An 11,761-nucleotide genomic window follows, 5' to 3' on the forward strand; every position below is an offset into this window, starting at 1 on the left:
AGCATTTCTCCTTTGCCAAAAATAATCCATCTACCTGACATGTGTGGCATATCAAGAAGCTGATTAAACAGCATGGTCCTTACACAGGTGCACATTGTGCTGGGGACAAGAAAATACCACTTTAAAATGTGCAATTTTGTCACACAACACAGTGCCACAGATGTCGTGAAATTGGCATGCTGACTGGAGCTGCCTCCAACGTCATTTTAGAGAACTTGGCAGTACATCCAACCGGCCTGATAACAGAAGACCACGTGTAACCATGCTAGCCCAGAACCTCCACATTCACCTGCTTCACCTGCGGGGTCGTCTGGGGGTGTGTGTGTGTGGGAAGGGGCGGATTCAAACTCATTGTGAGGAACAAACTCATTGTGATTAGCTGGGCCTGGCTGCCAAGTGGGTGGGCCGATGCCCTCCAAGGCCCACCCATGGCTGCACCAGTGCCCAGTCATGTGAAATCAATAGATTTGGGCCTAATAAATGTATTTCAATTCACTGATTTCCTTATATGAACTGTAACTCAGTCAAATCTGAAATTGTTGCATTTATATTTTTGTTTAGTATACATATATATTTTAATCAGCCTGAATGGCTTTCCTATCTTGTTTGATGTGAACCGCATTCTTTGTTACATCATGATGTGTTCAAAGTGCGTCATCCCTTGTCACACAGCTGTCTGATTGTCAATTTCTAGTGGACTGACAAGTCTGAACCCCTTTCTGGGTACGGAATGATAGAAACATTATAGAGACAGTAGCTTTCTGTTTAACATCCTTATGATCATCAATACATCCTAATGTGTTTAAACAAAAAGCTGTCTTTATCATACAGCTGTGCATGGCAATGTGCAAGGGTTTGCCCGAAAATCTCTTTCTTTACTGTATTCTAAGGGTACTGATGGAAACCAGCTTCATTGTTACATCATGTGCTCCCCTCCCAGTCCTCCTCTAGACAAGAGTGAGGGAGAAACCAGAGAGCAGATCTCCCCCCTCTGCTCAGCCAGCCAATCAGATCAGCCAGCTGGCTGGAGTTGAAGGGCTCTGAAAGTATAAAACTGAAGTGCTCCTCACAGAGAAGTAGGAGCCTGAGATCTAGTAACCAACTGGAAAGGGAAGGGTGCACACTTTGCAAACCACCGGAGGATAAAAACCAACCAAAGAAACCGAGTCAACGAACGAACAAACAAACAAAGGAAAGCAAGCGACAATGAAGACAACACTAGTAACTGTGACTCTGTGTCTGGCCATTCTGATGGCCACCGGCAACCCCTTCGAGAGGAGAGGAGGCTTGGCCGCTGGCGGGAAGGAGAAGAGGGTGCAATATGCGGCGTGGGACGATGTGAACGTGATCGCCCACGGCCTGCTCCAGCTGGGTCAGGGGCTCAAGGAGCATGTGGACAAGACCAAGGGCCAGATGAGGGATATCACTGCCAAGCTGAAGGCCTTCAACGGTACCGTGGCCGACCTGGGCCAGGAGGGTCAGAAGCTGCAGGCGGAGGGCGACGCACTGAAGGCCCGGGCCCGGGGGCTGGAGGACAGGGAAGTCCAGGTGCTCAACTTGACGGCCGAGCTGAGGGAGAGGACAGAGGAGATGCAGCAGGAGAGGAAGAGGGTGGATGAGCGGATGAACAAGCTGGAGGAGAAGGTGGATGGCATGCTGCAGGGAGAGGGGCTGCCCGACATGAATGCAGGCAACTACAGCGATGCCCGCATCATTCAGGTAAGGTGGGAATCCAAGACTATTTGGGGATACTTTGTTTTTCTGTCTGAAAAAGCTATAATACAAATTGCGCATTTGATGTGAAAGGAGAGCAAACGACCTGAGAAAGTTACTACTGACAAGACAGACTGAGCTGATTTGCTGCATGTCTCCCCCTTTTGTAAGCTTACTTCTCTGCAGTTGCCATTGTATCCAATAATTTCAATTGTATGAAGGCATTACCAATTATAATTTTTTACAGTAAACAGCCTGGCCTATTCATTCACTGTGCTACATGACAAAACATCACAGAAAATAGATTAATCGATTAACATCAAGTCATGCTTAATACAGTAGGTTACCAGTATTATACATCAGTCCTGCATAATAGTTTGACAAATTGCCTATTCGCTACCACTACCCATCTTCAGAAAAACAAGTGGAGGGGGCCTTGTGATGCACTTTGATGGACAAGAACATATGGTCTGGCGTTATTTCCATTGACCCAAAGATATTCAGATTACAGTAAAGAAAGATCTCCAGCAAACCCTTGAGTCACTGGGACTGTACAGAAGGCACGCCAGTGGGTGTGTTACTATTGTGCTGAAGAGCTTGGACTACGTGTAGAGAGAACGCAAAATCTTGCCAGACAAAAAAGAACTGCACGCCTAATTTTTAAACCGTGATATTTGGAACATGGTCCAATTTAGGAAAATGTCACGCTTGATTTTATAAATGTTTTACAGCTGCAATAGCACCTGAACTCGAAAGAATGTATTGTTATGGCCATTTTGGGGGTGGAAAACCCCGCGTTATGTAACCAAACCACCCGGTTGGAAAATACAAATGCCAGCGTTGATTTTGGACATGTGCTCCGAAGGATATGAGTTGTGTTTTCTGGATATAGTCTAGCAGTTCAATGAGGGCTAGTCATGTTATAAGTAACCTAGGCTACTTACAATTACGTCACAGGAGAAAGACTTACAGGGTACCCTTTCTGTTTTCTTTCAGTGGATGCTGGAAGCTCAGAATAAACGTATTGATGACCTGGCCAACAGAGTCCGACTCCAGCAAGATAAACTTGACAAGCAGAACGTGCGCATCAGAACCCTGCAACACCAGGTGTGGAACACAGTCCATTTGAACATTTATCATGATTTATGCGATTGTTTTGTATGAATTATTTAAAGCTTTGTTTCCTTGCTTCCTCAGATTCAGCTGACAAAAGAGAGACCAGCATTCAGGCGGAAACCAGAGGAGGCCGTTCACAATGGTAGCATTGAGCAGCGCGACTCACCCATCGGTAAGTAAAACCAAGCTTCATGTCGAATCCGTTGACTCAATTGACGTAAGACACCCAGACAAATACTGACCTCCCGTCCCATGCCATCTGCTTAGGGACAGTAAGATGCTTAAAACGTCAACTTTAACTGGAGTTGTCCCTACATTACTTAAAGTATAGGTTTATTAGCTTTAATCATCAGATTATTGTATGCACGCATTTTACTGCCCAAAACTCACGAGAAATTGTGCACAGGTGATGGAATCCCAATCTGATGAATCCCAGTCGGAGCTTGTTTTTTCACAAGTTTCCAGTTGTCTTGAACGCACTGAAGACATAATTCGGAGATGTCTGATTTCCCAGTTGTTTTGAACGCGACATTAGGGACATTTTTCCATGTAAATTCAACAACAAAAAATGTGATGTAATGACATTGAATCAATGTGGAAAACTGATTGGATTTGCAAAAAGTCATCAACATAGGGACATTTTGTATTTTTTTCACCCAACTTTTAACTTAAATCCGATGACATTATTTGGTTGATTTCACGTTGAATTCATGTCAGTTGACGACTCAAAACAAATGAACTGACATCTGTGCCCATTGGGTGTTTTTCATTGGGTTCACAGAAAATAGCATGTATTCACAGTATGAAGAAAAAGATCACATCAGGAAGTGTACATTAAGTGAGGCTACTCCCCGTTTTACTCAATACTGCAGTGCAGTAATTGTAAAGGTGATCATGAGCTCCTCCACCTACAGTACACCCTACGTCAGGCAGCTGTTCCCATCTGAAACGTACTACAGCGGCCTACTCATCACGTGGGCTTTCATCAGGGCGGTATAGAGTTGGCTCATGGTTTCTGGCAATGGAACAAGGATTAGGGCTAACTCATGGCAAGTTCCTGTTTAGTCCTCAGAGGGGTGGTCACACTAAAAATCCAGCATGAAGGGATATGAATGAATCAATATGACTATACAGGAAATTAGAAGACGTTTATATATCCCTCTGAATGTGACCTATGCAAACCATGCCACTTCATGGATGTTGGTCAGATCTGTGATTGACCGACTCAAGAGTTAATTGAAGAAGAAAGTACCATTGTTATACCATTTCAATATATTCCCTGTTAAAAACAAGTAATGCATCGCTCTCTCTCAATCCCAAGCAGCATCATTCGTGGTTATATCAAAATATTTCCCACTGTCTGATAGCCACTAAATGAAGTAGTTGAAAAGTGAACCCGGAGCTTGGAGATGCAGTCGCTCAGGCGAACACAATGAGTCCTCTCACAGCAAGTTCTGACAGCAGGATTTTTAGGAATGTTATAAAATAAACAAGTCCTCTGGCTGCACTTCCATTGAGGGAGAGTTCAGCAGTCTCGGACAGTGTAATCTCAGGGTCACAATAGACCCCGATCACTGAGGGATTACACATCTGACAGAGCTCGGGGAGGGGGGAGTGGTGAATATCCAAATCTAGTATGCTATGTTCTTCAGATTAGGTCCTCTGGGCCAGAGCCAGAAAAAAAGTCATAACAGAAAATGGAGGTGGTCTAATTTTGTCTGGTGAACTTTGCACACACATCCTTTGTTGTTTTTGATGACACGGACTGCCTTGCTCCATCCTTCCAGCTCTCCACTTTGTACTCCTTCCCATAAAACAAATAATTGACCATCCCTCAGGAATGTCCAACCGTTCCCCCAGATCTGTCAGAGAAGCCAGCTGTCCACCTTCTCCCCTCCTCCATCCCCATAGACCCCCGCCTCTTCAGGCCTAGATGAATGCAACTGTGCCAAAGTTGAGGAGAACCCCTGAACGCAAGGCAAATCACAACTACCCATCGCTAACCAATAGAGCTCATGCCTCGCCTAGAAGGGTCATTCCAGAAGAGGGATGTGTTGCGGTCCCGTGGTCGGTGCTCATGTTTGTACTTGAAAACAAATATAAACCAAGTCAAACCGATATTAATTGATTGGTCCCAATTTAAATCTTGAATCATAGTTTAGGCGATTGGTGCAAACAAAGAGCATCATAGCAGATAAACATATGCAGTATCTCTCAAGTCAGCATCATATAAACGTGAACTATTTTCTGGAAAACACTTAAGGTTGTGCTGTGCACCAACTCATGCCTTCTCAGGCACATTACATCCAATGGGCTCCCCAGGCCTTTTGTTGACGCTGTCTCTATCCCATATAGCGACAGCATGCTCCTAGCACTCTCTGAGCATTCCCTTTGCATGCAGTGGCCATGCACTTCTGTCACTGACTGGCTGCTGTGCATGTGAGGGAGGTGTGACAAACAGGAGGGGAGGGGGAGACGGAGGACAGAAAGGGGTAGAGGAATGCGAGTTGCCAGGCAGCTGAGGTGAAAGTTTGCTTGGGAACTGGGAGAAAGGTCATGTTTACTACTAAGCAAGGAGCTGTCCCCCCCAGTTCGGGCTAGGGCACAACACATTAACTCTTTCTGTGTTAGGGTATCTTGATTGATTGATTAACACACTTCACAATAAGGCCCCTTCTTTTTCGCAAGCATTCATAGACCCAGAGAGCTACAATGGAGAAGTCAATGATAGGGATCCCAGCAGTGGAGGCTGGTGGGAGGACCTATAGGAGGAGGGGCTCATTGTAATGGTTGAAATGGCATAAATGAAATAGGTATCAAACGGTATGGAAACCACATGTTTGATTCCAATGACGGCCTACATGTGTAGGCTGTCATTGTAAATAAGAATGTGTTCTTAACTGACTTGCCTAGTAGCATACTAAAATAAAAAAAAATGGACTCTGTTCCTTTAACTCCATTTCAGCCATTACAATGCGCCCGTCCTCTTTAAGCTCCTCCACTGGATCCCAGATAGGGAAACCAGGTGGATCCTGATTCCTGAACATCTGACCTAGTTATTAAGTGAAAGGTAGACCATGTTCTCCAATAATGTCCCTACAAGTGTGAAGTCTCTCAGTAGAAAACAGTGCCCAGAGTTTTTATTTTCTAGTTGAATTAATCATTTAGAATGTATTTTTATGTTTATTTATATTTGTTCCAGTGTAGAGGAAAGGACAAAGTACTGTTAGGACACGGACATTGACGACGTGCACTGATACTAACTATTTGAGATACGGTGTGGACAAACTGTGAACCATGTTGTATTTTTGTTCTTTCAGAGATGGCCTCCGATTGCCATGAGCTGTTCCTGAAAGGTGAGACGGCCAGCGGCGTGTACACCATTCAGCCATTAAACTACCAATCCTTTGAAGTCTGCTGCGAAATGACAGCCGGTAAGTGGCGTTAGCCAGGGTTATACCCTTGTGTTCTAGTTACAGGGCTTAACTAACAATCGTTAACTAGTACAACAACCAATCTTTATCTTCAGGCAAAAGGATAGCTCAGAAGCCCCTATAGGGGACAAGTCACCGTATAAGGTTTCCCTGTAGGGTAGTTTTTAAACACATTGTATCACTACATGTATGACAATTGGCTGTGGTAAATTGCTCATGGTCAAGACTAATCCAACTACTCTTCCTCTTTCCTCTCTGCAGAAGGTGGCTGGACTGTGATCCAGAGGCGCCAGAATGGCTCAGTTGACTTTGACCAGCTATGGCTGGCCTACCAGAGCGGCTTTGGCAGTCTGAGTGGTAAATAAATCCTCTTATCTTTTCTCATCTCCCTCACTAAATTCCACTGGCGCTAGCTAGCGAGGTCACGCTGAGGTTCGGACAGTACCACCTGTAGCCACAGCATAGAACAGTACAGCGCAGCGCTCTTGACCCGAAAACCTCCCAGTTCAGTTTGATTAACAAGTATTGATACTAACACCAATGCAGGATTGTAGATGTCAAGATCGAGGGATCAGGTGGATCTTGATATGGCAGGTTTGGCACAAACAACCATCTAATCTGCAGCTTTAATGACACTGGTGGCTTTAGGTGCCCGAAGTGACCAAATCGCATGTTCTATTCCTTTTTAAATTCCATTAAGTGATTACCGGCCTCATTACGATCAGATCTTTTAAATTAACGAAGACACTGAGATAGCTGGACACATGTATGCAGACTTTGCACACGCTGCCACAGCCACTGCTTAGGTCTGAACCCTTTCTTTTTTAATCTCTCTCTCACTAGGTGAGTTCTGGCTTGGTCTTGAGAAGATGCACGCCGTGGCCAAAGACACGGACTACACCCTCAAGGTCAAGTTTTCCGACTGGATGGACGATTCTGAGACGGTCCAGTACCCCATCCGTCTGGGCGGGGAGGAGAGCCACTACGCCCTCCACATCCAGGAGACCTCCATCGGCAACCTGGAGAGCTCCCTGGCCACCGAAGCCTCCGGCCTGCCCTTCTCCACCCGCGACCAAGACAATGACCAGAAGAGCGACACCAACTGCGCCAAACACCTCTCTGGTACGCTCCTCTTTATCCAAGTTCAAAGTAACTTTTTGTCCGAATTTGATCTTGAAGTCTCAAGATGTATCTCAGTAACTCAAATGTGGAATGTAGCACCAATGCCAATCTAACTAGATGTTTGCGCTCTTTTCCCAGGTGGCTGGTGGTTCAGCAACTGCGGACGCTCCAACCTGAACGGGCGCTACTTCATGAGCCCTCCTCCCAAGCAGAGGCATCAGAGGAAGCAGGGGGTTTTCTGGAAGACCTGGCGTGGCCGATACTATCCCCTGAAGACCACCGTCATGATGATCGCACCCATCGCGATCGAGAACAAGTCGTAGAGGAGAGACCCAGCAGTCTCCCGACTTTTCTCTTCTTAAACTGAAACACCTTTAGAGGCGGTTGGCCAACGAGTTAGGTTAGCGACCTGCTCATCCCAGGCCTCGCCCACTTAGGCTTCCAACAGAGCCAAGGCCATCATAAAAGCCAAAACGAACTCATAGTTGAATGGGCTCCGTGTTTCCAAAGCTTTGTTTTTCGAAAGTCTTCAAGTCTCTCGGCTACAGACACAACCGAACAATGCAGAAATGTCTGTTTTAAGAAGTGAAGAAGTGCATGTGCATCAGCCTTAGTGGAAATTAAATGCACAGAATGAGGCGAGTGCCAACGTGTGTTCTGTGTTCCAAGAAACAACGCATTTTCTACATGTGGAGACCCATCTGACAGATGTTTTTAAATGCAAGCGCTCTACCCAGATGTTGAGCAGTGACATACGGTGTTGTCAGCATGAACACTGCCCTCCACTGCAGTTGTACAAGTGGGGCAACTGTGGAGTTTATTAATCCGATTGTATGGACCAAAATGGTGACTGAAACAATTAGTAGTTTTCCACATGAACGTAATGGCATTAGCTATTCAAAGGCATTATGTAAATAAATAATCAATGTAAACTAGAATTACAGAAAGTGTGTTAAGAATTTTTAAACAATGGTGGTTTCTTTGTCTACATTTCCCGGTTCCTCTATGGAGCAAAGCACAATTCCAGCCTTTTGTACAAAAGTCACTTTTTGATTTTTTTTCCTTGCAGTTTTATTTTGAATCAAAGTAAGCTCCTGCTCCACTGTTGCGTTCTCGTGGAGACGTTTTATTCCTCAGTCATATTGACTGCATTTAAAATGACCAGAGTCGTTTCTTTCTGTATGATGAAGCTTCACTGCAACCCGTTGTCACATTCTCTAGTGTTCTTTGTCGATGACTTTTAGTTTTTTTTTTTTCTTTTATTTAAAAGCTTTAAAGAATCTTTATATATTTCTGGTATTGTCTGTTTGTAATTTATATAGTCTATTTTATGTTTTTCAGTTGTAAAATTGTTGTTTTTCTTTTAAAGAAAATAAACTGATTTTTGGCTTCAATAGGAGTCAATAAAAATGATTTAAAGAACGAATACTGTTGTCTGAGCTCGGATCAAAACACACTGATGCAGCTGTAAATACAAAAGCAGAAGTGAGCCAATGGTCAGAATGAAGTAATATGTCAGACAACTCCAAAACATTCAAATGAACATCCGTAGCTAACCCAAAAACAGTCAAATGAACATTGTAGCCCAGGGGTTTTCAAACTTTTCTTGCCCAGGGACCCCATCATATGTTAGCAAAAAATATCAGGTGAATGATAAATATCAAGTAAAAGTAAAACATTTTGAAATGAATAGATTTGGAAGATACTTTTCTAGTTTATAAAAAGTATGAAAACTATCTTGGCAGGGGAGAGATTTTGCTGTTGTAAAGCACATTTTCTGCAATTCTAGACATATTTCCACTGAGCTGAGAGAAAATGTTGCTGATTTCCTGCAATTTATGCCTTTCGCCATGGCTAACACTGTGAGCCTCTGCTCAAACATATCAAAATCAATGGGCATGCTCGATTCTCCCTTTTAATTGGTTAGTTCTCAAAGATGGTATTATTTAAAAAATATGTATAGTTCAATATCTTTTCTGCATGCTTTCTATCTGGTTGTTTAAGTTGACACTGAAATTGCCCACATAAGACTTTTCTATAAAGGAAAAGAACCCAGTAATCAGCTCCAATGACTGCAAGTTCCTCCATATTAAGGGATTTCGAGATGTTGGCAATGACGCCATTTAAATGGGCTCCCGAGTGGTGCAGCGATCTAAGGCACTGCGTCTCAGTGGTAGAGGCGTCTCTACAGACCCTGGTTTGATCCCAGGCTGTATCACAACTGGCTGTGATCGGGAGTCCCATAGGGCGCCGCACAATTGGCCCGTCGTCGTCCGGGTTAGGGGAGGGTTAGGCCGGGGTAGGCCGTCAATAAGAATTTGTTCTTATCTGACTTGCCTAGTTAAAGGTTAAATAAATGTTAAAAATCTAGACGGATGAACAGGAACAGCTAGCGTGCTAAACTGTTCCTTTAGACTTCCAATTGTGCCAATGCTAGTTAAAACAACCCCTAAATTCCTTCATACATGGTATCCACAATGGTATTCTACTGTAGCTAGCGGAATTCATAAAAATGATAATTTTTCACATAAATTACCCAAAATATTTTTCTCAAAGAAATAAGATCGTGGACCCGCTGCGGTACCTCTCGCAGACTAGGGTAGCCAACTCGAAAACAGTCAAGTGAACGTAGTCTTAAACCTCCATCCAACACAGATGGTAGGTCAGCATGAGATACTTGATTGGAAAATGGATAAGCAGACTAGCTAACTAATCCATCCCATTCACACACAGAGGGTTAATCAGATCTTGGCATACTGCCTGGCAGGTGATAGAGGAATGTCCTGGCCGTGCTTAAGCTTGCCTTGCGCCCCACAGCCAAGAGACAGGCCCTAACTCTCCCAGCTGCATCCCCCATCTCTACTAGCAAATGGTTCCCAATGTGAAGATTCCCCACAAACAAACTACAGAGACAAACGTGTCAGAGTGCTGAACAGGGACGGGCTGCTGTGTCAAGGTATGTTTGCTTTTACAAAGTGAGGCTGAGTAAGGGTTCCTCCAATTAGCGGTATTGATTGAAATTGAGCTGACACAGAGCCGAGTTGTTTTTGTTTTTTTTGCCTCAATTTCAATGATTTATTTGCATATTACCGGGCTTGATAATATTGCATTTGATCAAGACTGCAGTACTGAAGCCATTCCATCATCGTAAAAGCAGTGAAGCTCTTGGCTTGCAACTCCCATTTTTCCACCACAGCGAGGAAACATAATATTTCACCAATTCGCCTTAAATTGCAGCCACTCATAAAATCTGGATGGAATACCTGAGGGAAAGAAAACAACTTTCCCTAGGCAGGCTAGGGTTGAGACAGAGACACGTGTTAACAGTATCCGTGCATAGTGTCTTAGAAGCACCATGCACGTGGACGGACCTCTTGTATTCCCCAGAATTAACAGCTAAGTTATCTTAAAACAAGCTATGTCCAGAGGCTTCCTTCCGTCAACTTCAATGTCTCACACCTCTGATAAATCTGGTCAGGTGTCAGGCTTTACGGCTAATGTGCGTTCTAACACCTTCAGAGAGAGTGAGTGACAGGAAGGGGCATCCAATGCCCAATGTCCCGCTGTTCGTGATTGACCTCGATCAAATGCTAGCTCAGGTGGAGTTTTCCTTACTCAATCTTGTTCTGAGGGCAAACGGCATTCTGCCTGGGTGCCGATGTGACTAGCCAATTGGTAATTTTCTTGCTGTGACAATCAGGCTATTATTCTGACTTTCAAGGGTCAAAATTCACTGTCTGGTAGGGATCATGCACACATGGAAAAGAAAAACTCTTGAGATGCATTTTTCATAGAGGATGACAAATCAAATATGTTGTCATCAATAAAAAGGTAGCCAAAGGGTAAACCGTTACTTTGACTATCCATTTGCAATAAAATAAAAAAAGAATACAATTCAACTTCACTCATAAACTATTTCGAGCTGCAGTTGAACGTCTCACCCTCTGAAACAGGTGCTCAAAATGGCTACCAAAGCTTCATGCGGTGGTCCACATGGACTGCAGTCTACTCAGTAACATCAAGGCATCTGCAGCGTCAATCACGTTCAAGCGCTCTCGCTCCCAGCAAGCTCATCTACAAACACACATGCGTCGATCCCTTGCGGCCATGGCAACTGTCCCCCTCCCAAAGGGAAGGTGGATGCATGAGTACTCAATTATTAAAAGGTGCTTTGCTGTTCCAAAGGGAGAAGAGATGTCTTTCCCGCTCTGCAACAAACTGGGAGGGTCAAAGAGGAGAATGCCTGCTCACGTGGAAAGATGAATAGCCCTGAGATGGAAAGTAGTTTCACTGTGCTTAAGATATCTATCACATCGTAGTTGACCATTGACACTCAGGCTTGTTATCATGTACAATATGACACATTGAAACAGAAG

At 44.1% G+C, this 11,761-nt stretch overlaps 1 protein-coding gene across 1 annotated transcript; it reads left to right on the forward strand.

Moving 5' to 3' along the window:
* The first annotated feature begins 1,068 nt into the window (after positions 1–1,068).
* On the forward strand, positions 1,069–8,811 carry LOC139386560 (angiopoietin-related protein 4-like). Its single transcript, XM_071132210.1, has 7 exons — positions 1,069–1,719; positions 2,710–2,820; positions 2,911–3,001; positions 6,150–6,263; positions 6,525–6,620; positions 7,107–7,385; positions 7,524–8,811. Exons 1-7 carry the CDS (start codon positions 1,207–1,209, stop codon positions 7,706–7,708), a joined length of 1,389 nt encoding a protein of 462 aa, XP_070988311.1. The 5' UTR covers positions 1,069–1,206; the 3' UTR covers positions 7,709–8,811.
* Positions 8,812–11,761: the final 2,950 nt, after the last annotated feature.

The sequence above is a fragment of the Oncorhynchus clarkii genome, chromosome 28, assembly GCF_045791955.1.
Source record: "Oncorhynchus clarkii lewisi isolate Uvic-CL-2024 chromosome 28, UVic_Ocla_1.0, whole genome shotgun sequence".
NCBI classification, from domain to species: domain Eukaryota; kingdom Metazoa; phylum Chordata; class Actinopteri; order Salmoniformes; family Salmonidae; genus Oncorhynchus; species Oncorhynchus clarkii.